We start from the raw sequence: 27,952 nt of genomic DNA, 5'->3' as shown, positions 1-27,952 counted from the left end.
CATGGGGCTCAAACTCACAACCCCGCGATCAAGAGACATATGCTCCACCAACTGAGCCAGCCACGCACCCCTTTCTTGAATTCTTTATACTTGGTTTCCTGTAGTCTTTGAACACACTTAAAATACTTGACTTAATGTCTTTGCCTAGTAAATCCAATGTCTGCACTTCCTCAGGGACAATTTCTATCCATTGCTTTTTTCCCTTATGTATGGACCAACTTTCTCATATCTTTAACACACCTTGTAACTTTTTGTTGTGGTGGTGGTTAGAACCAGACTTTCGAAATAATCTAATGCAGCAATTCTGGATATCAAGTTCCTGCTCCCTCCCCAGAGTTTGTTGTTGTTGCTGCTATAGAAAAATACTCCAAACATAGCACAGGCCTTGGGCCAAAATTTCTTCAAGACAGAGGATGTTCTTTGGGAGAATGGATAAAGAGAGGCTCTTGCATGTGGACGTGGAGCTCCTCTGAGGAAAACCTACATGGACTGAGTGCCTACAGTGCACTCTGAGAATGATGCTCTTTGAGTCTCCCTCAAATATAGGCAGAAGGAGGGTTCTGTCCCTAGCCATTTCCCGGTCTCCCCAGAATCACTAGTGTGTTGAACCTGCAGATGTCACATTCAGTGATCCTGATTCAGCCTCGGTCGTGCCATCCCAGCCTGTGACAACCTCCTCCGGAGATCTGGCTGGTTGTATGGTGAGCAAATGCCCAGCCTCTTCGCCCAGGAAGGTCAGGATCAGGCAAAATAAGAATAACACCAAAGCTTGTTGCCCCCTAAAGTGATCAGTGCCCAGATGTCGCCTTGGCCAAAAATTAGTCAGAGACCTGGGAGAAGCCCAAAGGGTGGGCAGGGAAAAAGCACATGGGTCATAAAGGACCCAGCCAAAGGGAGTCTGTGGAGGGGCTGGCAGTCAGGAAGGGACTCTCCCAGAGGCCCAGGTGGTGGGCACATCACCCTGGAGGGGCTCTTTCTCTTTTCCTGGAGGATTTAGGGTTAGCAGCAGGGCCGAGTATGAATCTGGTAGGAATCTGTCCCAGGTCCTCCTGCCCGGTGCCAGACTAAACAATCCTGCCGAGGGAGAGAAGAAGAAGGAGGTTGCTAAGGCCCTGGGAGCCCTCCAAGCCTGCCAGACTGGAATGAAGTGTCCATTTGTGTAACAAGCATCTGCTAAATGCCTACTAGAGTGTGATGTGATAAGACCATGGGCTTTGAAAACAGGCAGATTGGGGTTGAAAACTAGGCTCTGCCGCTTACCACCTGCTGTGACCTTGGCCAAGCAGGTTTTAAGTGTCTCTAAACCTTAGTTTCTACATCTATAAAAGAGAATATTAGCACCCACTAATGGGGCTATTGTAGGATGGAATGAGATGACATTTTTATAGAGTGCCTCACCCATACCAGGCAATTAACCAATGAAAGCTATTCATCTTGTTGGCAGCATTGGATAAAGACTATTCCTCTATGACTTCCTCTGCCTTGATTTTCTTAAGGGCCTGCACAGCCCTGCATCCTTGACCAGGTCCTCTGTTATAAGCTCTCACAGCACCTGTGTCTTCCTACCTCTGTTTTGGTTTCATAATTACTTACTTGTGTCACTGACCTATCTCCCCCACTGACTCTTTTGCTCATGATTTGGTGCTCGGTTTCTAGCAATAAATGGGGGAAATGAATGAGTGAGGATGAGGCTGTGGCCTTCACAGACCTCATCAGGTGCACACACACAAAGAGACTAAATAGCAGAGTGGCTGGGACAGGTGTCCAGGACCTCTGAGCAGGCCTGGGGCCTGGGAGCTGGAGTGGCTGGAGTCCAGCTTGGGACTCTCACCCAGCTCTCCTCCAGGAGCTGGTTCAACAACTCCCTTGACCCAGCCTCCTCTACCTCCCCCACCTGTAACCTCTCCTGCCCCACTGTCACCCAGTCCCAGAGCTGCATCAGTGTGGACTCTGGACAGGGCCATGGGGGTCAACCTGTGGGCCTTCCCGTGGTCTCGGACCAGCGATGGGGCCATGGCAGCCGCAGCCCCTACAGGCCTCAGAATGAGCCTCTCTGTGGTTTGGTCACTTTGCCATGGGGCTTTCCAGGCTGACAGGTCCACCTTGTTCCCTCAGGAGTCCCAGCATCCAGGCCATCCCCCTTTCCCAGAAACTGAGGTGGGAAGCCAGGGGACAATTTGCTCTGCTCTGGCAGAGGGGCAGTTCACTGCGGGAGGGGAGTATGGGCTCTTTCCCCGAGGCTGCCCAGCAGCTGACCTGGGCATTGCCCATGCCTTTATGACTTTAGCATCTTGTTCAAGGGGTCGCCAGACGCCCACCCAGACTCCAGGCCCCTACCAGCCCTTTCCTTGCCATGGCCCGCAGTCTGCATGAGGTTAACCTCAGGCTTCTTCCTGGTTGTCTCTGATTCACTTTCCTGTCTCTGGCCGGATAATGGTTTGGGGTTTGGCTGGGCCCTTCTGCTCACATACTCGAAGACAGAGTTCCTGACCCTGCCTGCCAATGGGTACCTACTGCCTCCCGGGGCCACTTTTCCCTGGGTCTCCAACCTGTCTCCTGCCTCCAGCCGGAAATCCTTGAGTTACAAGGTATCCGAATCCTCACCCGGGTGGGAAACACCCAGTTCTACCACCTTGGGCTGAGAATAGCCAGGGCCTGGTAGCATCCCGCCTCCCTGGTGCCTGCCCCGAATGGAGCTGTGTTTAGCCTGGGCCCCCTGGGACCACTCGGCAAAGGCAGCATCAGAACACATTTTGTTTGGGGACAGCCCTTTGGAGTCCCCCTGGTGCTCTGTGGTTTCTCCCCTCAAGCCACGTATATACCTGGCTTGTATTCTGAAACCAGTTCTAAGGATGAGGAGAAACCTGAGGTTTGGAGAGGTTGAATACTTGCCCAAGTCTGTACTGTTAGGCAGTAAGAAATCCAAGCCAGCTGCCTAAATGCTCTTGCTCTGAATCCAAAGTGACTATTGTTCCATAGATATGACCCTTCTCCAGCAGCCGCGGCAACACGTGAAACCCAGGAGAAGCCTGCTGAGGTTCCCTGGCCTTTCTTTCTGGATACCTCCTGGGGCTTCTGGAAAGACAAGTGAGGGGCAGGGATTTTTGTTTGTTTGTTTGGTTGGTTGGTTGGCTGTTTTTTGTTTGTTTGTTTTGCCAATCCTTGCCTTGAAGTATACATTCCATCCATAGCACAGTGATTAGAGAGAGTTCTAACATAACTTCATCTCCATCAGAAGCCAGAGAGAACCTTCTACTGAAAATCCCTTCTCTGCTTGGCTAATGAACTAGTATAGTTATCCAGTATAGATTCCACTGGTTAATACCAGTGAGGCTCTAGAAAAGGGCACCCATGAACTCTGGTCAGAATTCGCATTATTATGCCTTCATTCACACATTCAGTATTAACCTTTTGACACGCGTTTATCGAACACCTACTGAGCGCCAGATACTCTTGGGTGTTGGGATGAGAGAGGGCTGTGGCACGGCTCCTGCTACAGTTCACGGCCTGGTGGGACAGACAGACCCATTAACAGGCTCTCAGTCTGTTGGAACACAGAGGAGGAAGGAACTAAGCCTGGGTGGGCCTCAGAGGCCTGGGTCAGGCTGGGAAAGCATCTCAGAGGAGGGGACTTTTAAGCTGGGCCTCGAAGGAAAAAATATGAATAAGTTTCTTCAAGAATCTTTTCTGAGGGGCTTTTCATAAATGATAGGAAATGCTTACGAGAAATGATGAGGGATAGGGTGGTAGTGGGGGCTAAGGGTGTAAAGAGGGATGACAGAGACACCTGGGAACTTAGTCCCTGGCCAAGTTTCTTTGGGGCCAGGAAGGGTGGGATCTCTCGGCGGAGGGCCCAGGGCAGCAGAGAGGAGGGATTGCAGCAGCACAAAGAGACCAAGGGCAATCAGCAGCCCTGTCACCTGCTGCCATTTCTCAGAACAGTGGCCACAGGCTGGCCCAGGAAGCTGAAGCCCTCAAGACAGAATTGGAAGCAGATACCCAGTCCCTCTCCCACCCCGGCTGGGCCGGCCAGAGAGACAGTGTAGGGGTGAGAGCTGGGGGTATCATTGCCTACCCCTCGCCGGACAGCAGGGGTCAGTGGTCAAGAAGCCTGGTCCTTGCAGGTCTGGGGACCTTGGACAGAGCCCAACCAGCCATTTTCCCAGGCTGGGCGAGGCTGGGCTGGATCGGGGGCCCCTGGCCAGGCCTGAGGCTTGGCTAGTTTCTGTCCACTTTCCCATTAAACAGACATGCCGATGCGTGTGTTTGGGACAGCAATAACGCAGGGGGTTTTGGTAACGGGACTGGGATCTGGGGAGAACCGTCCTTCCCCGTGTACCCTGGAAAAAGCTTTCTGAGCTGGGGCTGGCCCAGCAGCTCCTGCCCGCCTACCCCCGTTTTTGCCACCCATGCCCCAAAAGCACTTTTCCCATGACTCACACGTGGCAGCCTGTGCACTTCTTTTATTATTAAATATATAAGCAGCTTCCTATTTTTTAAATAGATATTTAAATGACTTTATATAAAATAATTCACCACTTCCAAGTATAAAAACAAAATCTCACAGTGTGTGAGCCAATGTTCCCTCTCGGCTTTCTCAAAGAAGGGATTCCTGTGCAGGTAGCCGGGGGAGCAGCCCAGAGGTCCGGGGCCCCTCCCGCACCTGTGTCACCAAGCGCCCACAAAGAGCTTCTGCAAGGAGTTGGATTTGCTTTCTTGACTTTTAAAATACTATATGTTTGGGGTGGGGGAGGAATGCCTTTTTTCTGTGGGGTTTTTTTTTTTTTTTTTCCCTTTCACTTTTAAATACATATACTCTAGCATCAAATACAGAGTCTGTGACTAGAAGGAGCCCCCGCAGGGCAAGTTCCCCGCTGCTCTTTCTTCGGCTGAAAGCGGCAGGGCAGGGGCGGTGGGGGCCAGCAGACCCCAACTTTCGAGGGCAGGAAGAAAAGTCATGGGCCTCGGCCCAGGGGCCAGGAAGGGTGGGATCTCTCGGCGGAGGGCCCAGGGCAGCAGAGAGGAGGGATTGCAGCAGCACAAAGAGACCAAGGGCAATCAGCAGCCCTGTCACCTGCTGCCAGTTCTCAGAACAGTGGCCACAGGCTGGCCCAGGAAGCTGAAGCCCTCAAGACAGAATTGGAAGCAGATACCCAGTCCCTCTCCCACCCCGGCTGGCCCGGCCAGAGAGACAGTGTAGGGGTGAGAGCTGGGGGTATCATTGCCTACCCAGGTGGGGGAAGAGAGGGGGGGATGAGAATGGGAGCTGGGTGCCGCGCTGAGATGCTGGAGAGCAAGGCCAGCCTCAGGGCTTCCACGGGGACAGCCGGGGTGCCTGCCAGCACTGCCCTGCTGCTATGAGGGGGGCGGGGCCTGGTGCAGGGAAGGAGACTTGGGCCGGAGGGTCAGGGTGCAGACGCCTCCCCCCACCTCAGCGGTATACCCATAATTGCAAAGACCCATTTTCAGTCAGAGTTCACCCCGCAGCCTCCTTCTGGGTCTGCCTCTGCCCTCCCTGCCCGCCCTCCCACAGTCACTTCCCTCCTGGGAATGTCAAAGTGCAAGATGCAGAAACCTGGGCGAACAACGCAGCCTAAAGACCAGCTCTGGCTGGCAGCCCAGGCAGTTCTCCCACCCCATCCACCCTTGGGAGTCGAAGCCTGGGTCAGCAGAAGGTCAGGGCTTAGGGGCTCCCTCAGTCGACAGGCAAGGCCGGCTCGGGCACTCAGTGCAGGAAGCTGGCGAGAGGCTGGAGGGGCAGGAGGCCGGACAGATGTTCGCTCACAGGGATGGACGGGGCAGGCTGTTCAGCAGGCAGGTTCAGTATTCACAGTGCAATGGCTTCCTTCGTGAGGGGAGCCTCTGCGCAGCCTCCCGGAGAAGCTCTGGCAGGGCTGGAGGGAAAGTGGGGCAGATCCCAGAGCCTGGTCTTCCCCTTGGCATTGGAGCCAAGCCAGACAGGTCCCGAGGGCAGGGCTGACCTCTCCTCTCTGCCTGGCAACCAGCAGAGGGCACTTGGGCAAGCGGAGGGTGCAGACACCCTCCAGGCTGTCAGTGCAGACCAACAGGCCCAGAGGCCTTCTCTTCCCGTCTTTTGGGCCGCACACCTTTACGGGAAATCCAGCTGACGCTGTCCCGCCCTGCCAATCTCATGCTTCTCTCGCTGGAGACAAGTCCCTGCTTGTCGGTGCCGGCATCATCCCTAGGCACCAGGCGGTCCTCTGGGCAAAGGGCTCTTTCATTCCTCGGTGCCCACCCTGCTCTCCCACGTCCTACAGGCATCTGGGTCCCTGGCCCAGGTGTGGCTTGGAGGGGAGTAGGAGGAGAACACAGCCCCTGAGGCGCAGAGGGTCCTCAGCCGAGCTTCCCAGCCTTCCTCCAGTGGATGGGAGCCGCCAGGGCCCACGATAAATATCAGCAGCGTGGAGGGCAACCTCCAGCCCTCTCCTGGTCAGTCCAGAGTCTGAGGGTCGAGGGCAGAGGGACTCCAGCCTCGCTGCTCTGGTCAGGAGCTCTCGTGGTGGGCAGGCCACATTGCGAGGAGAATGGCTGGGGAGGGGTGGTGGTGGACGCCCCCATGATGTCTCGTCCCATGGAGAGACTGTCCTGTGCGCCCAGCTGTAAGGGAGAGAAAGAAAGGCTGGTCAGCCGAGTGGGAGTAGAGGGAGGGGTCGCTGAGGACATGGGTGGGGGAGACAGCGTTCCTGTGGGCTGTCGGTGGTGCTACAGGCAGGACTTCCTCTGGTCCTCTCCCTCGCCTTCCCAGCCACCCCAGACACCGCAAAGGACCAGGCGGCTTTTCCTGGCAGCAGTCCAAGCCTCTGGCCAGACTGGCCTCACCTCCTACCTCCTCCTGGGGAACTAGGGACCGCAGGGGGAGGTAACGGGGCCGGGTAGAGGCCTGAGCAGGGCCAGGAGAGGGGGTTGGCAGCTGCTTAAGTGGAGGAGTCTAACAGGGAGGTGGGGGGGGGGGCACTTGAGTGTCCTTAGACTTCCCCTCGGGCAAGACCACCTCCCTGGCCTTGGGCCAATGAAACAACGATTCCTGCTAACTCTAGCAAAGAAGAATTTCTCATTCCCACCTCCACACCATTCATCACAGACGGTCATCGCGCACGTTACTCGATACTCGGGACAGCAGGTCATAGGTAACCAAGAGGAAGGAGTAGAGGCAGTTTCGGAACAAGGAAACTTCCACCCTGCCACTTGGCGTGCTATCCCCTAAGTAACCCTGCCTCCTTCCTGACGGGCCAAGGGACTTGCCTCCCTGGATCATGGGAGTCAGGGCCTTGCTCTCTCCAACCCCACCCCCATCCTTGTCCCTTGCCCAGCATGCTCAGAATGCTTCGTTCCCGGAGCAGAAATCCCCTGGGCTCCATCCAACTTGGGATCCTGTGTGGGGCTTCCCTCCCTGACCATCCGTAGACCCGATGGCAAAGTCCGTGACGGACAAGGAGGGCAGATGGGACCATAGCTTCTGGCTTCCAGCCCATTCCCGTGCTGTGGTGGGGGAAGAAGGGAGAACCAGAAATTGGACATGAGCCATGCTGGGCACAGCAGGGTCTCAGACCTGGCTGGGGCTAGGAGGGAAGAAGGACCAAGTGGGTGAGTCTGCTGCCCGTATGCCCTGATTCCTTAGAGTGTCTGTGTCTTCTTCTGAGCATCCGTCTATCCGTCTCTCTGCCTCTGTGTTTTCTCTCTCTCGTCAGAGTGGCAGGTAGGCTAGGGGCTCGCCCTGGATCTCCTGAGGCTGCTGGGGCTTAGGCTGGACCTACTGATCCAAGTGGTGGGATCAGGAATCTGGGGTGTGGTCCCTGCCCTGGATTCCCTTTCTAAGTGAAATCTAGAGGGGAGGAAGAGGAAAGTTGGGCAGGGCCTGAGAACAGGGAGGCAGGGAAAGCAGAGCAGGGGTGTAGAAGAGATGGGGCGGAGGGCCAAGACCAAGGGGGAAGGCTGGCAACCAGTCAGAGGGTGGTGCAGCACTGAGCCATGGAGTCCCCAGGGACCTTGATCCCTCCTCTGCTTTACCAGTCTCGAGGGAGTCTGGGTCATCCTCACAGCCCTGCCAGTGTCCCACCGGACCCGCTGACCCATCTTAGCCCACCCCGCCGAGAAGGGGGGACCCCAGGATTCCAGATACGCTCCCTCGTGCTCTCTTCTAAATAGGCTCCCTCGATTCTGAGTATTCCTTAGATTCCTTTTCTGCGAGGAGTGGCCCAGACCTGTCACCGTACCCATGGGAAGGTCCTAAGGCGCTCACGTGTATGTGCCATGGGGTGTGACTGGAAAATTGAATGGGTTACCCTAGCTAGCCAGCCAGCGAGCCAATCAGCAAGTCAGGCCATTAGCCAGCTAGTTAGTTAGGCAGGCAGCTCAGTTTAAGCAGTTCCCAGCTAGTCAGTCGATCAGTCAAAGTCACCTAGCCAGCTGGTCAGCCAGGCAGCCAGAGTTGATTAGTTAGCTGGTTAACCGGTCATCTGGAAGGCTGGTCAGTTAGAGCCTGGCCAGGGTCAGGCGGTCAGTCAACCGTGAAGCCAGTCAGTTATTTATTGAGTTCTTGGCAGATGTGGAGGAGCCCTCGCTGTAGTAGAAAAAGAAACGCAAAGAAAGTGGAAGACACAGTCCCTGCCCTCAAGGGGCTTACAGCCTTCTTAGGGATGCGGAACGTACACGTACACATAAAATAAGATTTCAAAGTGTATGAAAACAACATCCAAGTAAGTGCCAATTGATACAAGATTAACCAAATACCAAAGAGCGGAGGGGGAGGACCTGAAGAGCAGTCAGCGGGCGGTGGAGACAATCAGGAAGAACGGGAGGTGGGGGCGCTGCCTGGAATCGGGGAGCCGGGGGTGAGGAAGGATAAGGGTCACATCTTTACCAACAGCGTGGGCGAGGACACTAGAAGGCGCTCATCAGTGTGCAGGAGACACATTTGGGAGGACTATGAAGATAGTATTAGGACTTGAAACGATTTCAGTGGGCACTGGTGATGGGCAGAAACACTAATGCAATCTGAATCTGCGCGAAAAGAAGTGTCCAGATCAAGGAAGGTTAACAGTCCCACTGTACTTTGAGCTGGTCAGACAACATCTGGAGCATTGTGTCCAGGGCTGGGTGCCACATTTTCAGAGGGACATTGACCAACGAGTGTGTCCAACGGAGGGCGACCAGGATGGCGAAGGGTCTGAAAACCCTATCATACGAGGAATGTTTGAGGGACTTGTGCCACACTTAGCTTACAGAATTCTTAAAGGGGGCCTGGGAGGGCTCTCGTGAGAACAGGAGGGAGGACCATCGTGGAGCAGGCAGGGAAGCTCACTCGAGGCAGGATTTCCTCGCGGCACTCCTGGGAGATGGCAGGGAGCTTGCCTGGGACTGGGAATGTGGGACCAGCAGCTGGCTGACCCCCTGTCGGGGATGCAGAAAGGGGAGGCCTCTGCAGGTGGGACACTGGCCAAATGACCTCCGAGAGCCTTTCTAAGACTAAGGTTCTGGGGGTCCATGAATCTAATAGCAGGGACGTAGAAATGATCTCAGCTGCGGAGAAGGGTCAAATAGGGTGCAGACAGATAGAAACCTGGCAAGAGGTGCCAAGCTGAGAACGTTGGGTTTGAAGTGGTTGGCAGTGCAAATTCCCCGGGAGGGTAAAGACCACGTACAAGAAGATTTTGGTTGCTCTGGGATGGAAGGTGGCAGCAAAGACTAGAAGCCAAATGTAGAAATAATAAGCCGATGTACAGGCCACAGGGCCTAGCCTCCGATGGTGGGGCTGGGGGGAATGGAGGGGCCGTGCGGCTTCCTGAGGATCTCGAAAGGAGACAGTTGGCAGGATATGGGGACGGATGGAAAAGAGAGCAGGAGGGGAGGGAGTCAGGTGTGGGTTGGTGATTAGAAATGTAGGGTGATTAGAAAAGAGGGTAGCTAATTTTAAGGGGTGGAGAGAGATCCAAATCAGAATCTTACCTTAGAAACCCCTCTATACTGGGAGCTCCACCTGTCTGTCCTCATCCTGGGTCAGGGGGCTGTGGGCAGAGCATAGGGCTGGCATAAGACTTCAGCAGAGGCTGAGGAGTGAGGGAGCCCCTTAAGTTTGTCCACCAAACCCCTGCCCATGTGCTCCAGCCCTCTCAGACTTAGAAGACTCAGAACTGCCTAGCCCTAAGGAGAAATCAGGAAAAATCCCAGAGATACAGGAGAGAAGAAACGCCCTTCCTCCTCTCTGCCTCCCATCCTGTTCTGGGCTCCACTTCCTCAGAGCAAGTGAAAGGAAGTCTCCCTCAACTCTGGAGGGGAAACAGATGCTAAGACAGGCCGCCCCCCGTGCCTTCCAGAGCACCCCCACCTCCTGCAAACTCTCACCTGCCCTCTGGTTGCTCCATGGGAGAATCCACTGTCTGAGGCTCTCGATGGCTCTGGGGACAGACAGTAAAGATCAGGCTCCCTGAGGGAATGGTGTGGGGACTGTGGCCTCACCCCCAGGCAGGGTTGCCCAGAGGAGCAGATGAGAGAGTTATCAAAGTCTCCCCCAGCTACCCTGATGTGGGGGTCAGCCGCGGGGCCTCACTCCCAGCTGCTCCCTGGGGCCTCACTTCTGGTGATGCCCCATCTCCTCTCCCCATGCAGGCTGCCTCCTATCCCAGGGGTCCTGGGGCCCAGGGTCCCACAGAGCTCCCAGCAAACACCGCCCTGACCTCCATGCAGTACCACTTTCCTCTCCTAGCTCCCCTCATGGCCGGGTTCTCTTCCCACTCTCGGCCCAAGAATATTCTCTCCTGGTCCCTTCCCGTTGACCTGGGTCTCCCAGGTTTTTGAATAGACCCTCCACTTCAACCTGCCATCTTCTGCGCTCAGCTAGCCTCCTGTCTTGGCATCCGAAGAACCCAGGCAGAGCCCAAGGAATCCTCCGACCCGCTCGACCTGCTCCCCCACCCAGGCTGTGCCACCGCCCCCACGGGATGCCCTCCTCTCGCAGGGGCTCTCCTTACCCGCCGTCTCTGCCTGTAGAACAGGAGGCCGCCGACGGCCAGCAGGACCAGGATGATGCTGGGCACCAGCAGGCGGAAGACAAACCCGGGGAGCTGAGGGTCTGACGGTCCCTCCTGCTGCCTCTCATGGCCTGTGTCAGTCAAAGGAACGGAATTAAAGCGGGCTGAGGGCCTGTGCCCCTCACTTGCTTGTCCTTCCAGCTCTGTGGGGCTCCTCCGATCCCTGGTGCTCCTTCTGCCCTCCAACTCCCTGAGGGGCAGCACATGGCCCCAGGAGTGGCTTCCAGGAAGACTTGGCTGTGCAGAGAGGGCCGAGGGACTGCCAGGGCTTCGTGGAGGCCGCGACGGGGTCCTGAGACTGCTGAGGCTTCGTGGGGGCCGCGACGGGGTCCTGGCAGAGCCTGGCTCCTGGTGGTCTCTGGGCTTGGCAGATGGACGGTCTGTCTTCTCAGGTGTATGACTCTGGGCCTGGCCAGTGGGTCTCGCAGGGCCCACCATGGGCAGGGGTATGCTAGTCATGTCCTCTGGCTGCTGGCTCCTGGCTGAGTAGGACAATGGAAAAGATGCTGACAAGAGGTCACTGGGCCTGGCGGTCATCTTGGCCTGGATGCTGCCTCCTCCCGGCCTGGAGGAGGAAAGCTCTGCCCCTTGGGGTACGGGACCCTCACTAGCCTCTCCGGAGGCCTCTTCTAGGGTCCAGTTAGTGCCCAACACAGAGTCAAGAATGTGCTCCACCCCAGGGGTGGGGGCCCCGGCAGAGGACTGGGGCTGAGGTGAGTCTCCGATAGGACTGGCCTCTACACCCGGGGGCTCTGGAGAGTCAAAGCTCTGGCAGGTGCTCCTGGGTGGTCGCTGCTTGGCAGTGCCCGGGTCCAGGTCCACTGTGCGGAGGGGCAGCTCACTGGGCAAGAGGGAGCCGCCCTCTGTCCCCTCAGAGTCAGCCCGGGTCAAGCCAGCCATGGGGGCCGTGGAGGGGGCAAGGGGCTGCTGAGGGGAGACAGAGGCCAGGTCACTGGTAGGGGTGGCTTTGGGGTACAGGCAGTTGCAATCAGGCTTGGTCACCACATCTGAAAGAACCACAGAGAGAGGGAGAGAGAAAGATGGGGGGGAAGAGATAGAGTCACCAGCCTCCAGCACAGGTTTCCCGGGGGGGTGGTTGTTGAGAGGGGGATATGGGTCCAGGGTCCCTCATCCCCTAATCCCTCAGCTAGGGGCTGAGGAAAGGACAGGACTGGAGCCAGTGCTCATGACACAGGCCTTAGTCAAGGAAGGTACAAGCTGCAGGGTCTCAAAGGCAGAAAGCAAAGAGTGGGGTTTAGAGGACAGACTGGGGGCCAGGGTCAGGGAAGACCAGGGGACAGCTTTTCCTGGAGTTCCAGCTGGCAAGGTGCCAAGCCACGGTTGAGCAGCAGCCGGCCAGGTGGTTGAGCAGCGGCCTCCAAGACTAACATAAGACACCCTCAGGTCCCATAGACAGTGCTGGTTGGAAAGCAGCAAGGTGGTTTCATGCACAGCCAGGGGCCACACAGCCACAGCCACAGGCGGGAACAAACTGGGGCTGGAATGTGGCCAAGACTTGAGGCCTTGGGATTGAAGCAACGAGATTGGACTTGGCCATTGGCAGGTCGCAGGGCCTCAGCTCCTGCCTCGGGGAGCAAGGTTGAATGTAGGAGGGCACACGTGGCACAGGACGCAGAGACGAGGCCACGTAGGGTACACGCGTGTGCAGCTGGGCCTGCACTGGGAGAGTTTGAGTGATGCTCAGCCTTCAAATCCAGCCTTTTCCCTTGAGGGGACATTCAAGGCATCCTGGGGACTTCTGGAGCCAGGGTATCCTGGTGATTCACAGCAGGGCTCCTGGTGCAAGGGCCCTGGCTCCCAGATGGAGCCTTGCTCTCTCCACAGAACCCCCTGTGCGTTCAGCCAGCCTGCAGAGCCGGTGGGGAAAGCCTCCAAGCCTACAGGGCCCTCTGAGAGGGGCCCCTTGCCCATTCCCTGATCTCACAGCCACCAGCATGATCCTTCTCGATGTCTCAACATGCACACACATGTCAGAAAAGACATGTGCCCGGACCACCCAGAGGTACGTGAAGCCACATATGAACACGAGAAAAGCACATCTACACACACAGGAGCTCGCGTCGCAGCCAGGCTGCCTGCCCAGGGTCCCTCCAGCCCCGCCCCTCACCTCCCAATCCCTGCTCTGTTCCTTACACCCTCCGCTTGACCCACACTTGCTGGCCCTTTTGGTGCTTACCTTGGCTGGAGCATTTCTCAAAGCTCTTGTTGCAGTTCTTGCTGAAAACGTTCCAGTCCTTTTTAAGGAGATTCTTTGTTTCATTAAAGACATTCTTGATCTTTTCCAGCAACTGGAGGGGTGTCTCATGGAAAGTTCGTACACAGGCCTGGAAAGACAGTAGGCCCCCCCCCCCCACTTGGTGAGGATGAGCCATGTCTCTAGCTTGTTTGCCAAACGCCCTTGGCCTTTTTCACATCTGTCTTCTTTTTCTCTTTCATTTTCTCTCTCCCCTCACCCCTGCTGGGTAGTGGCACCAGCCCTGAGATCTCCAGATATGTCATTTATTCACAGATCTGTTGAGCACATATCTATGTGCCAGGCATATGGCAATTACCTGGGAATCATGCAATGAGCATGAGAGAGGTGGTCACTGTCTGAGTTGGGACACTGAATCTAGCAAGGCATTGGCATTAAACACGTTACAAGTGCAGGGAGTCATATGAAGAAGTGTGGAATGATCTGAGAGTACACAATGAGGGGAACCAAATGAGGGCCCAGGGTGAATTTCCCCATGGAATCAACTGAAAGATGAGCAAGGGTCAACCAGGAAAGGAGGTGGGGCTGGAGAGAGCGGTCCAGGTTGTGGGAACAGAGTGTGCAAAGGTCCTGAGGCAGGAAAGAGCCTGAAATGTGGAAAGACCAAAAGATGGCTAGAGTGGCTATAGTAGTGCCACCTAGGAAGAAGTTGGCAAGAGATGGGGCACCTGGGTGGCGCAGTCGTTTAAGTGTCCGACTCTCGATTTCCACTCAGGTCATGATCTCACAGTTCGTGAGTTCGAGCCCCATATTGGGCCCTGTGCTGACGGCACGGAGGCTGCTTGGGATTCTGTCTCTCCTTCTCTCTGCCCCTCCCCCACTTGTACATTTTCTCTCTGTCTCTCTCAAAATAAATTAATTAATTAAAAAAAGAGACTAAAAAAAAAAAAAAAAGAAGAAGTTGGCAAGAGATTCATGCAAGAGAGGTCAGCAAGGGCCAGGTGCTTTGGGCCCTTGTTGGCCATGTCACAAACTGCTAACCTGATCCATACAGCAAAGAGAAAACATCCGAGGGGTTGTTGGGGAGGTGGCTGGTGGCACGGTGAGACCCAAGTTTTAGAAGGGTCATCCCGTGGTGTGGAGCAGGCCACGGGGCTATGGGTCCTTCTCTGGCATGAGTATGCCTTGGAAGGGGGGGGCTGAAGTTGCCCCAGTCCTGTCTATCGAGCTGTCCTTTTTTCTTCTGCTCACAGGACCATGGCTCCTACACCCACTGGGGCTCTGAGAAGCTTCCCATCTCCTGAGCTGCTCCTTCTCAGTCGTCTTACCAGGCTCCCTTCCTCCACCAGACTTCTAAATTCTGGCATTCCTCAGGGCTGTCCTGGACCTACTTTCTCCCTTTCATGCCAGATGAGGCCCCACATGCCCGTGGCTTCATCCGTGGTCTACTTACCAACGACTTCCAAATACCAAGTTTTTCCTTAAACTGAGCTGCACAGGCCCTTGATAAATGTGGACCAGATGAACAAATGAATGAATGAATGAATGCACGCATGAGAAAACCTGGGCTCAGCTCTGCCGCCCACCACCCACGTGACACTGGCCAAGTGGATTATCCAGTTTGGGCTCATTTCCTCTTCTACAGTGCCTTCCAGCCTCCCACCAGGGCTACTATAAGAAAGAGGGAAACTGCCTTTCTCTTCCTTTCTTCGTAAACCTCTGTGTCCTTCGTACCTCACCTCGTAACTGCACAGGGAACACGCCAACATCCAACAGAAGGTCCCGATGCCCACCTATCACACAGAGGCTGTGCCTTCTCTCTTTGGGAGCTCTGAACCCGCACCAGCCTTCTCCTCAGGAGACTGGCTTCTGTAGGCCTCAAAGGCTCCCTCCCTCCTCAAGTCCACCCTGCTGCGTTCACACCGGGTGTAGGAAGTGTGCATGCCGGGTGGGGGGCTTGTGACAATGCAGATTCCCAAGCCCACCCACAGCCCCAGGGAATCAGACTTTCTAGGGGTACATACTGGGAATCTGGATTTTACACAAGCTCCCCAAGTGATACTTAACGAACCTTAACATTGGAAAACCTCAGCCTTAATACCTCTCGGGAAAGATGTTTCCTCCCGCAATCCCACACTCCCTCTGGTGACCTCTATTCCTGTGCCTTTATGGAGCCCCACTCCCCCACAGCGCTGCCTCTACTTCCTCTCCGTTCACCCTCATCTGGCACCTGCCTCCAGCAGCAGCCACACACTGCCAGAGCCATCGGACCCTTTTCTACCCTCGTCTTGCTTGACTTCTCAATCCCGTTGGATAAAGGCGACTACTTTTTCCATCTGGAGACAGTCTTCCACGGGCCCAGTGAAATCAGTCTCCTGGTTTTCCCTCCACCGCTCAAGCTGCTCCTTCCCAGTCTCCTGGCCGGGTCCCCTCCTCTGCCTGGCTTCTGGGTACTGGGGTTCAGGGGTCTGTTTCTCCTCCCACAGTGGGCCATGCTCTACAGTCTCTAGGCCTCACAGATGACCTCCACACCACCTCCTCTTACATGAGTGTCTTGCCAGACAGACTCAAGACCCCGTGTATCCAGCCACCTGCTCCGCATTTCCCCTTGGCTGTCTCACAAGCATCTGGAGTTTCATGTGTCCCAAACTGAGCTCCTGCCCTTTCCCCAAACCTTCTCTGCCTGATCTTCCCCTAACTGCTCCAGACAAAACCGGCCTTGAGCCATCCCTTCCCTCGGCTCCTTATGGCCACCGCATCCCCAAATCCTGTGCGTTCTTTCTCCAAACTCGACCTGGGAGCACAGCCACTGGCTCCACCTGCACAGCATCACCGGGGTCCAAGCCCCGTGCTGCGTCCCCCGCCCCGCAGTGGTCCAAGCCACTAGAACCTCTGGCCCCGACTCGCGCCCCCTGCTGGCCTCCCAGCCTCCATTCTTGCCCCCTGCAGTCCTCGCAGTGAAGTTAGATTAGGTCATTCTTCTGTTCCCCAAAGCTTCCCTCAAACTTCAGCCAACATTCCACATCCCTAAGACCCCAGATGCGCCCCCTGCTGGCTCCCGCCTCCTCCCCTCTCTCCCCCCCTCTCTTCCACACTTCCTGGCGACCACCCTTTCTTTGTGGTCCTGAATGTGCAGTCCTGCTCACCTCAGGGCTTCTGGCCTAGCATTTCCTGTTCTGGTGTGTTCTGACCAGCCTCACAGCTTCCTAACTCTTCCTCATCTTTGAACCTCAAGCGAGTATATTCTTACTCGGAAGGCTTCTCCTTCTCTTCTCCCCCACCCCCCTTTTTAATTAGAATGCTGTTTCTTTCTCAGGGCCCCACGCAGCCCTCCTTCATGGCGCCGCTCCCTCACCTCCTTCAGGTCTCCCCCTTGCCTGGCTTTCTCTTCAGCAATGCACATACTACCATCCCACATACAACGTATTTTACTTGTATATTTTGTTAACTCTCTCACCCCCCGCCAAATGTAAGCTCCATGAACCTGGATACGGGTACTCGTCTGGTTTGACCCCAGATGATTCCTAGTGTCTAGAACAGCACCTGGTACACAAGAGGCACCATTCACCATTGGTCGAGTGAATGAATAGTGCTCATGTTTTATAATGCTATTTGCTTGTGTCATTGTTTAATGGTTGCCAACCTCACTTAACCGTAAGCTCCACAAGGGTGGGGGCCACGGGATTTTTCCTCACGAAGGCACCGCCAGGGCCTAGCACCGTGTCTCCTGCCCAGTAAGTCCTCAGCAGAGGTATGTGGGGTGAATAAATGAATGAGAGAGAGAGGAACCATGACACAGGGTGAAGCAAGTGAATATACTATGTGCACAAGGACAGGGAGGGTACCACCAAAGCCACCCTCTACTCCTGCTCACTGTTCCTGGCTCCAGGACCCTCCTACCTTGTTCTGCTCTTCATAGTCCTTGGTGAAGCAGCTCCGTAGCCTCAGAGAGAGTTCCTGGAGCGTCACGATGACATTGGCATTGGGAGTATTGTCTTTGAAGCGCATGGTGTCCTCCATTATGTCTTGCACTAGGAGAAAGGCCTTCTTAAGGTAGCACACGGGATCTTTCTGAAAAACAAGAAGCTGGAGTTTATGGTCTGGCTGATGTGAGCGGGGAACCCAGGCTCTGTGACAGGCGCCCCCATCCCGGGCAGACGGAGGGGGGCGCTGACCTCAGCTGGTCTTTCAGTCTCTTTCATGGGATCTGGAGCTGCCTGGACTTGAGGTAGAGGGAAGGAAATGTGGGTTCTGATTAGAGACAGCCTCAGATTTCTGGAAGGTGAGGCTTTCATCAGAATGGGGGTGTGTAGGTAAGGTGGATCCTGGGGAACTACTCTGTCTCTCTTTGGCTTGCTTTCACCAAAAGTCCTTTACTACACGGCTCCTTCAAATCCTCCAGGCCACAGGGGGAACTAGAGACCGCCTGAGGACCCAAAGGATAACTTCCGTGTTTTGTGTCCCTCAGAGAAGGTGGTTGCCTCAACAGACACTCTGCTTCAGCGCCGGATTCCTGGTACCAGTCTCATCATTTCCTAGCTAAGGAAACTCGCCACATTGGTTAAGGCGTGAGTGAGTGAAATACTGAGGTTATTCCTCGGACCATGAGGTGGTCTCCAGTTCTAATAGACATGTATATGGGTCAGGTGTGCAGAAGTTCAGAGATGGGAGCAACTCTGGGGCGTATCATGGTGATTTTGCAGGTGCAAAGATGAGCAGGTGTGGAATAAGGGGCAGTATGGGGGCAGTTGAAAAGACATCACAGGCACAGGAAGGGCTTGTGCCAAGGCTTGGAGGCAGGAAGGGGCAGGGAATGGGGGCGGTGGGCCCGGACTGTGTGGTGTAAACCCCAAGCTGACCAACCTAGGCTTTCTCCTGGAGTGAGGGGCAGGGGCGAGGGGGTGCTGACAGGTTTGGAGGAGGGAAATGAAGGTAACAGGTTGGAGTTCCGAGAGCTCCCCCTAATGGCGGGAAGATGGGGTGCATTGGAAGCAGGGAGGCTCTTGAAACTGTCCAAGCAACTGATTGGGTGAGGCTCCCGCAAAGCCCAGAGCGGCTGGGAGGCAGAACCGGCAGCACTTGATGGCTGGTTGGGTGTGGGGTAGGAGGAAGAGGGAAAGGGCTGGACTGACTCCCTGGCTGCTGTTCAGTCTGTTGGATGGAAACGACATCCTTAAGCAAAGCATGTGACCCAGAAGTCATCTTGGTTTGCTTTGGCCCTAGAGCCAGCCTGCCTGGGTTCAAAGCAGGCCCCCACCACTTAGTATCTATGCTCCCTGAACCTCCCTGAGGACGATAACCGAGACTGGTATATCACATAGTCGTACTGTCAGGATTAAATTAGAAAGTGTCTGGTGCATAGTAAGGCCTTGATATGTGCCAGGGCCAGGAGAAGGGAGCAGCAGGGGACTTGAGGCCCTGGACCCTGGCACCCCAAACTTGAGCACCAGGGATCCTCATGCCCTCACCATGCCCAGTTATGGGATTTCTCCTCCCTTCATGTTCCCACATATACCCACCTTGGGAAGCACATATAGGGCTGGCACAGGGGCCTTATAAATAACCATAACTCACCAACTGCTCCTGGTCTACAAACTCAAAGGCAATTTGGCACGAAGTCTCCATCTGACTGTCAATCTGTAAGAGAGAGCAGGCCAGGGGTGGCAGGGCGTCTGCAGCTCAACTGAGCTCACCTAAGAATGAGAACTAGAGTTTTTGGGTGGATCAGGGTTTGGTGCTCATCTACCTCCCCACCAACCATACTGGGAAAGACAGAGGCAAGGGAAAGACTTGTGCCTCCCCCATGCCCAGGGTGGGCTGTAGAAGAACAAGTCGTCTCCTCGTTCCACCCCCACTCCATGAAATCTGACAAATACCAGTTAGTTAGAAGGAAGAACTATCTAACAGAGGGTACAGGGCATAATCTTCCACGACAATTAGTGAGCTCCCTGTCCTGGCAGGAGTTCGAGTCGCGGCTGGACAAGCTCTGGGGATTCAGGATCTACAGGGGCTGGGGCTAGGTGCCCTTAAAGCCCTCGCTGGCCCCCAGAGCAGTGGCTTTGGGAGTGTAAGCCTCAGAGAATGCTATGGCTTTGTTCTACCTGGATGGCTGCAGAAGCCACATGCAGGAGGAAAAGTGTAGAGGTAAGAGAGGCAGGAGGCCCAGCCTACAAGCCCCGAGCTCAGGGCCCTGGAGCTGGTCTTAGCCAGTGGTGCCCCACCCTGTCTGGCTGGCCAGAGGGATGGTAAATTCTCTTCTGAGCAGGACAGCAGCCATGATGGTAACCTGATTCTGCCCGGCTGAACCATGTTTGGAATTGTTGACAACTCTGCCAGCCGGATTAGAATAAGACACGGGTTCCTTCGTGGCCTGGGTGAGCAGTCCATCCCAGCCCCAAGGCTCAGGCAAGAGCCAGGAGAGTGAGGGTGGAGGGCTGGGAGCTAGGCAGGAGGCTCCTCTCCAAATCTGACGGTAGCTCTGGTGCCAGGTCGGTGACATATCTGAGAGGCTGGGAGTTAGAGGCGACACAGCAGGCAGACTGGGATGGCTTCCCAGAGGAAGCATCACACTGAGGGAGAGCAGGCTTCGCAAGCCTTTTCAGAGTCTATGGTTGACATTCCAGGCAATCATTAACCCAGGCAACTGGCTGGAAGTCCACCCTGTCCACTGTCTGCAGGGGAGTCAGAGAAGGCTGCAGGCTTGGGGGTGGGTCAGAGACCCTGAGCCTGAGAAGGTCAATGAGAGCTAGGTGGGAGCCATGAATCATGTCCTGTGCGGCCGTATTTCTCTGCCTGCAACCCTTGCCTTTGACCCTGCTCCCTGCCTCAGTTTCCCCAGTGGGGAGAAGGTAGATAGGCACGGCCACACACTCACCAGCTGCTGCAGGAACTGCAGGTGTCCGTTCCCAATCATGTGGCTACAGCGCTCGGACACCTCCTCGGTAATACTCCTGCTCACCAGGAGACAGACCAGCAGCAGCAGGTGGCTCAGCCATGTCTGTGGTAGAGAGTGCATCATTACTCCCAGCCCTCACTCTCCCTAGGAACCCCAGTGCCCTGCTGAGAGTGGAGAAACAAGGAGCTCACACCTACAATGCTGCAGGCTCTGCCCCTTGCCCAGGATGCAGCGTTGCCCGGAACTTTTTCAGGATTTCGTACATGGCACGCACAATCTTGCTCTCCTTGATAACTACCCAAATGTCACCTCCTCCAAGAAGCCTTCCCAGATTAACCCAAGCCGAGCCTGATTACACACTGACCCTTGAAGGAGGACACGGGAGGTGTTCCTACCAGTCTAAATTTCCGTGACACTGGAAACTCCTTGAATGCAGGGCTTGCATCAGCCCATTGTTGTGTCCCTGCAACTTTAAACACCGAGCCAGACGTCTTGTGGGCTGCCCACTCCTCTCAAGCTCATGTTCGAGCACCCACTTGCAGACTTCCAGCCAGACATTTTCCCTTGGCCCAGCCCTTCCTCCCACCTGATTCCACACAGGTCTGGCTCTGCTACTGGAAAAAACCAGGGCCCCGAACTCAGTTTCACTGGGAACCTATCCCACACTGGAGACCTTTTGGAGCCCTGGGTGTGTGTGTCAAAAAGGAGCCCGACTGCTTAATCAGAGGTAGCAGTGCCAGTTCTAGGCCATCCCTGGTTGGCACCTGCTTATCAGAGCTCCAGCAGGGTCTGCATCCATCCAGCCAGCTCTCATCATGGCCAGGAAGTTTTCAGAGATCTTTCCCTCCTTCAGCTCCCACCTGGCCCAGGAGCTGCTCACCCCTCGACTGACGGGACTGGTCCCTGACACCTCATCGTTCCCCTTCCTTCCTTTCTCCCTCCTCCTAACCAGGGTCCCCTCAACCCTCCCCCTGGCCCAGGTCTCCCATTCTCTAGCCAGAGGCCGGGGGACTCTTGAACTTTCTTTCCCCAACTCAAGGTTGCCCCTGGCAGCTGATGTCTCCAGATTCAGGGAAACGCTGTCAGGGTGGGGTGAGAGCTGGCACCTTCCTGGGCTCTGGGCTCTGCCTCAGTAATCCAGATGATGAGACAAAGACTGCAAATAAATAGCACATTGGAAAAACAAGGAGGCTATGAAACAGCCCTCAACAACATGCTGATTTACATATAATTAAAAAGCCCAAATGTTTGTTAGCTCCTACCAGGGAACAGAGGCCCTGGTTGGGACTACCAGGGAGGGCGCAGGGAGAAGAGGCCTCTGTGAGGCCATGAAAAATGGGGAGAAGTTGATGGCAGAGAGAGGGAAGGGGAGGCCTGGAGGGAAGAAGCACAGGATGGCCCAGTGCCACTCAGTAAAGGGATCTGGTGAGGGTCCTGGCCTGACCTGGTGGAGGGAGAGTGGAAAAGGGGGAGGACAGTCGGCGGGGAGGGCTTCAGGCTCTGTTGGGCAGTTGAAGAGGTAGCCCTGGGTGGGAATGGCTGCCTAGGCCCTCCAGAACCTTTAATTCAGGACCCATTGGAAACTGGGCCATGTGGAAGGTGTGGCTCTGTCCCAGGCCGCTGCCCCTGCCCCTCTGAACCCCCAGTTTTAAACAGTGTGGAGGAAAGAGCCCGTGAGAAAGGCGGTATTCAGGAAGACGACCTTGCCACAGGCACTTCAAGATATTGACATCCGAGGACAGCTTAACACCCAAGGGCTGCCTGGCGTTTGGAGCTATTTCAGTGATTGGTGCGCGGAGAGTGCAACCACCACGTGGGAAGCTGACTTTGAAGGTGGCCAGAGGGGGTCCCCCCTGCCCCTGGGGCCCCAGGTTTGCCTCAGAGGAGGAGCTGAATGGGCACCCAAGGGTTAACACTCTAGCTCGCATCTAGCTGGGCTGGCTCTTCTCCCCCTCCATTCTTCCTCCCACCCACCCGCCTTGGCCTCTGGGACAGCCACGAAGGCACCTCTCCTGCAGGCCCACAGACATCTCAGCCCCGCTGTCCATCCTCACCTGTCCCATCCTTCCCATCAACAGGGGCCCTGGAGGGACCTTGGCACGACCAGATCCTTAGACGGCTCCTGTCTAAAACCAGTCTGCGTTTCCCTCCACCTTTACTTTCCTCATGGTCTCCCTCCAGCCCTTATCTTTGTCTGGTTGCCTACCAACTCCCCCTCCACAATTTCCCCCCTCCTGACACTGTCTTCAGTCTCTCAGTTGGGCTCTTCCTCCCCTGTGGGTCTGCTCTTGCCCCTTCCTCTCAGCCCCACCTGCAACCCCTTCCATTCCCCTCCAAGTATTTGCTTCTCTCCCGGCCAGTTTCTCCTGCCATTCTCCTCTAGGGCTCCTCACAAGTAAACCCACTGGGAGAACACCTACTGTTCGTTAACACTGCCACCCTGCACTTTCTAGGAGCTGCCCCACCTACTGCCCGCAGTTGGGCCGGACATTCCCCGTGCAAGGCGGAGCAGCCCCTACCCTGCCCAGGGCTCTGCACCACGGAACCCTCCTTCCACCTTCCCCTTTCTCTGCCACCGCCGAGCCCAGGAGCTCCCCGGCTGAATGAACCAGATTTTGCAATAAAAAGATTCGGAGCTAGCCCCAGGCAGCTCTGGAGTCCGGTCCCCGCAAAACAGACTCCACTCAAGTCCCCCAACACCTCCTGCTTGCATGCTGGGACAAGTAGCGGCTTGCCCGGCTCTTTCCTTTTGCCAGCAGGTTCCTGGGCACAGACCCTGGAATTCTGTGAGCTGGATGACCTCTGAACTTCTCCAACGCAGAAGCGCCCACTCCCCAGCAGAGCCTGGAAGCATGTGTGTGGCCCATGGCGAGGGTGCCCACTGGGGGGACGCCACACTCAGCGCGCAGCCACTGCGCGGGTCTCTTGGCGGTGTCGGCTCAGAGATGGGAGAAAGGCAGGGGCTGACACGGAGCCGGCACAGAGCCTCTGCCGGTGACTGTGAACCCCTCTCTCCCGCCGGCGGGTGGCTCAGTGCGCGCCTCGGAGCAGTGGGGTGAGCAGCCTCCCCTTTCCGGAGAAGTACCGCAGCCCCAGGAACCGCTGCAAGGCGTCACGGGTCCCAGCCCGAGTGCGCCCGGGACGCCAGGCAGCCGGCAGGCAAAGATGGGAAGGACCCCGGAGCCCGTGGTCGCGGCGGGGAGCGTCGGCGGCCGGCGCGCGAGGGCAGTAGGTTCCGAGGCGCCGCACCGCGCCGCCCGCTCCCGCCCCAGCCCTGCGGGCGCCCCGCCGCCCCGCGGCCGCCGCTTACCGTGGGAGGGCAGCGCCCGGCGGCGCCCCGCGCGGTCATACGGGCAGCTGGGTCCCGGCCGGGCGCGTCGGCCGCCCTCGCTCGCTCGCTCGCTGGCCGCCGCAGAGCCCGCGCCCCGGCCGAGGGCCGCGCTGCAGTCCCGGGGGTGCGGAAAGCGGGCGGCGGCGCCGAGAGCACCCAGGCAACTTTCACTTTCCACCAGCCGGTCTCCACTGGCCAGCTCCTCGGCACAGCCTTTTAAGAGGACTTGTGGGGGCATGTGGTTTATGGGAAATCACCTTGGACAGGCGCCAGACACACACACACACACACACGCACACGCACGCGCGCACGCGCGCGCGCGCACTGACACAGACACACACTCCAGAGCCTCACTGAACCGCCTCCCCTCCCCCGCCCCTCGGGCTGGTCTTCCCCGTGGTCCTCCCAGTCGCCCTGTTTTGTGCGCGACTCCAGAGCCTTCAGCAAAGTAACTCCGGACTCCGCCGCCTCCCGCCCTTCCGCGCGCCCGCTGCGGACTGAGCCGAGACTTTCCTTCCGCGCTCTCCAGGCAGATCCGGTGCTCTCGGTCTCTCTCTCTCTCTTTCTAATATTCGTCTCGAGGGACTTTCCCTCCAGGCCTGAAAATTCCCAAATCTGAGCAGGAAATGGGCTGAGAGCAGGGGCAAGCACTGGAGCCTGGGGCCTCCCCGGGCTGTGCATGCTGCAGCACCTTGTTGCGATGCAGTCCGCGGGTTTGCAGCAGCCCTCTTCTTCCTATGCAGACCCCCAGCCTCGCGTCTCTCATTCTGGGGGCAGGGTACAGATAGGCAGGGAGGCTAGCTAGCTACCTGGCCAGGAGGGGAGGGACTGTGTCCTGTGGCACAGAGCTGGGAGGTTCTGCTCTGGGCCAGGAGACACTCCGGGCACTTGACCTGCCGGTGATTTAAATGCTGGCTGAGACCCATGCTCCTATCTGACTGCCAAAACCTGGGATGATTGGCACCTGGGCCCTAGATTTCTGATGATGCTTTTGGAAATGCATTTCCCGAGATGCTTAATCATGTTCTGCCCCTGCATGAGAACGAATCTAAACGAAGCCTCATAGGATGCGCCTATTAATTATCATGCCAACTTCAGGCTCTTTTTCTTTCTTCAATTCATTATGATTCACTGTTGGAATCTTCTGGAAGGCCACCCATCCATGATTTATGGCCTGGTCTCAAAGGGGCATCTTTTGTCACTTGCCCGAGCCCCAAGCAGTAATTTTATACCCTCATCCCCTTGCTCCTACTGGTGTCTCTGCATGGAGTGCTCTTCTCCCGCTTGTCTTTAAGGCAAACTCCTCATCCTTCAAGCCTGAGGTAATACCACATCCTCCATCAGCAAAGCCTTCTTTGACTCCCCAGGCACATGGGTGGTTCCCATTTCTGTGTTCCCACCGGACTTGGCGCCTTCATGGTGGCCCTGATAAGTTGTTATTCATTCATTCTCTGATGATTCTAAAAGTATTGAAGGGGACACTGAGAGTTTTATTGTGCCCCAAGTCTCACCGAGACTTCCTGCAGGCTGGTTCCTTGTTCACTTACCTCAAAACAACAGTGTCTGACCCGTAAGAGCTACCCCGTTAACGGTGACGGAGTCAAATGAGACCTTTAGAGAACAATTCATTCATTGGACAAATGTAGCACCCTGTGGCTCCTATGTGCCAGGCACGGTGCTGGCCCCCAGGGATATGGAGATGGACATACCAACATGCCCCTGCTTTCACGGGCTTAGGGGCAGTCATGTGGAGCAGTGCTGGGTCCTCAGAGCCTTGAGGAAGGAAGACAAGAGACAGAGCCCTGCCAAAGAAGGAGGTTAAGGATTTACTTCCCCCAGGCCTGTTTTGTCAAGTGTCCCTGTACCAAAAATACACAAAACACAATAACACATTCACTCCATAGTGCTTGGGACTGATAAGAGGTTAGAGGAAGTATAAACCTCTTGACTCGTTGAAAGGAAGTAAAATTTCACCTGCTCCGTCCTGCATCACCCCAACCCTGCCTCAAGCTCACTGAGGCTGCCTTCAGAACCTAGCTCTGCCTCTGGAAGGCAGCCTTCCTCTCTGTTGGCACAAAGCTTGGGTCCTCATTCTCCCTCAGCTGAAATCGTTTACACATCCAGGCTTGAACCCTGACTCTACCACTTAGACATTAATTTACCTTTCTTACGGGAATGGCGGGGATGGGATGGGATGGTGCCCATTAAGTGTTTAGCCTGGGGCCCGAAGGTAGTAAGGGCCATTGCTGTAGTTACTGTTATTATTATTGTTTATCTACTCACATGGGCCTTAAGCAATGACACAGCAGTGGCACAGGAGTCTCAGAGCCAGATTTGAGTCCCAGCCCTGCCACTCATTTGCTGTGTAGCTTGAGACAAAGCCCTTAATTCTTCTGAGCCCTTCTTTCCTCGTTTGTGCAATGATCATAGTAAGCCCTTTCCCCAAGGAATGGTTGTGAGGTCAAATGGGCGACATATGGAGGTCTCTAGGGCAGCAGACAGCACAGAGCAAGTGCTTAGCTATGAAAGAACACTTTGGAATGGGGCTGTGGGATGCTGGGAAACTGTCTGCACGGAGCTGCAGAGGGATGAACAAGGCCCTGGATGACCATGACTCCACAGCGGGACCCTGCAGCTGTCTCATGTCTGTTACCTTAAAAGGAAAGGCTGTGAATCTGCTTGACTTCAGATGTGCTTTACCACCAGACACAGGGAAATCGAGGCTGGAAGCCCCTGTGGTGTGCCTGATGGGCTCACTATCTCCAGTGCTCTTTCCTGCACTGCGTGGATACTCCTGCCCCCTCTCCCTGCCTGTCTTGCTGGGAGACCTTGGCGGGCATGTCCTGGCTGCGTCTCAGGGCCAATCCAACAGCATGATGTCCATGTGCGCACAGCGTCCTAGCCGTTCACACCAATGAAGGCCCGTGTGTGGCCATCCACCGGCAGCGGGGCTTGGAACCACAGGACGAGGAGCGTTTCCGGCCCACATTGCCTCAGATGCGCAAATGAAGGCCCAGATGGGCAAAGCCACCTCCTCCAGAGTAATGCACGAATTGGTGCAGGCTGGGGTGGGGGCTTCAGGAGTGAGGCCTGACGCGAAAGAGCTCTGGGGCCCGTGTGCTGTTCCCTGGTCAGATTTACTGCTGTTCTCCGCACTGGCTTCCGGTGGAGTCACGTCCGGAGCTGGGTCACTGCGGAGGCATGGAGGGATTTGGAACAATCCAAGATTTGGGTTTCAATGATTTCCTAATGCAGCATCATCAAGAAGGCAACACTCAGCTGACCCTGGAGGAGGGCAGAAGGGAGTACAGGAGGGACCCTGTTTGCCAGAGGAATGAACCAAGGGTGGGAGGAGAGCGATTGAAAAGGGAGAAATGGAGATGGACGGCAGGAAGTGGGAGGAAAGCCTCATTTGCTTGTTGTCGAAATGTCATTTCTTTGAAATTATTTGACAGGCAACATCCCCTTGAGACCTTTTCCAGGGAGTTGACTTTTATCACAAAGGGCTGGCTTGCTCGGTCTTTCTTCTTTCCCTCTCTTTCTCCCCCTCCCTCTCTCCTTCCCTTCCTCCTTCCTTCCTTCTTTCTTTTTCCTCCCTCTTTCTTTCTCCTTTTCTCTCTTTCTACCTTCCTTCCTTCCTCCCTCCTTCCCTCCTTCTCTGTCTCTCTTTCTTCCATCAAAGTGGTCCCATGGTTCTTAGGAAGTGGACTGGAAGGGGGAGAGCAGCAGCCTGGGGAGCTTGGGGCTGTAGAGGGAACACTGTTTTCCTGCCCCATGCCTCCTGACAAGGTGTTGCTTAGGGCCAGAGTGTGTAAGGACACACTGGCTGGCCAGGTTAGGGATGCTAGATATCCCATCTCCCATCCTGCCCCACATAGGTCTTTTGCGCTGCAGGCTGACCTTTCAAACATGTCTACCTTCTTTTTAAGAAAGTGGGGTGAGAGCGTGAAAGGTGGTAGAGCGGCCATAATGGATCGATCCTTGACTGGACTTCTCATCAATTAAATGGGAACGGTAGCTCCCAGCCAGCCAGCTTCTCGGGGCTGCTGTGAAGACCTTGTATTTGATAAACTAACAAGAGCCAACTTAGATACTGTGGAAAAATACCCAGGTGGATATACAGGCCGCATCTTCTCCTGGCTGGGGGAGAGCCAGCTGTCTCCCTCGTCCCTGAAGCTGAGGAGACACCTGTGCTGGTTTCATGGCCATGCCACCAGGAGTCTCGCCCCTGGAGAGCAGGCACTGCCGGAAAGCTGTCTGTATCGGGCCCCCGCTCTGCCCTCTGCTTCCTGCATCTACCAGGCTGGGCACTATCTCCTGGATGTGGGCAGGGGGAGCCCTCTCAGATTGCTATCATGAACTCCTCAGAGCTGATCAGTGTAACCTAGAAATAAGAAAGCGACTTGTCCGTAGTGAGTTTCAGCTTCCCAAGTGTCCTCCCTACCCTCTAGCATCACAGCACT

At 55.9% G+C, this 27,952-nt stretch overlaps 1 protein-coding gene across 5 annotated transcripts; it reads right to left on the bottom strand.

Annotated features, from left to right (window-relative positions):
- Positions 1–4,436: 4,436 nt before the first annotated feature.
- On the bottom strand, positions 4,437–23,810 carry CSF1 (colony stimulating factor 1). 5 transcript variants are annotated; one of them, XM_045478578.1, is made up of 10 exons: positions 23,469–23,765; positions 20,138–20,260; positions 18,838–18,900; positions 17,164–17,334; positions 13,246–13,393; positions 11,282–12,055; positions 10,989–11,119; positions 10,363–10,415; positions 9,967–10,025; positions 4,437–6,618 (listed from the first exon to the last, which is right to left on the bottom strand). In XM_045478578.1, the coding sequence occupies exons 1-9, from the start codon at positions 23,505–23,507 to the stop codon at positions 9,980–9,982; spliced, it is 1,548 nt and encodes a 515-aa protein (XP_045334534.1). In that variant the 5' UTR covers positions 23,508–23,765; the 3' UTR covers positions 4,437–6,618; positions 9,967–9,979. The 5 variants fall into 5 exon arrangements, with proteins under 5 accessions (XP_045334534.1, XP_045334531.1, XP_045334535.1 ...); XM_045478575.1 differs by having other exon boundaries at positions 10,989–12,055; positions 23,469–23,810; XM_045478579.1 differs by having other exon boundaries at positions 10,989–11,530; positions 23,469–23,767.
- Positions 23,811–27,952: the final 4,142 nt, after the last annotated feature.

The sequence above is a fragment of the Leopardus geoffroyi genome, chromosome C1, assembly GCF_018350155.1.
Source record: "Leopardus geoffroyi isolate Oge1 chromosome C1, O.geoffroyi_Oge1_pat1.0, whole genome shotgun sequence".
Taxonomy (NCBI): Eukaryota; Metazoa; Chordata; class Mammalia; order Carnivora; family Felidae; genus Leopardus; species Leopardus geoffroyi.
The sequence above is the reverse complement of the archived record's forward strand: the minus strand, read 5'-3'. Positions and strand labels throughout refer to the sequence as shown.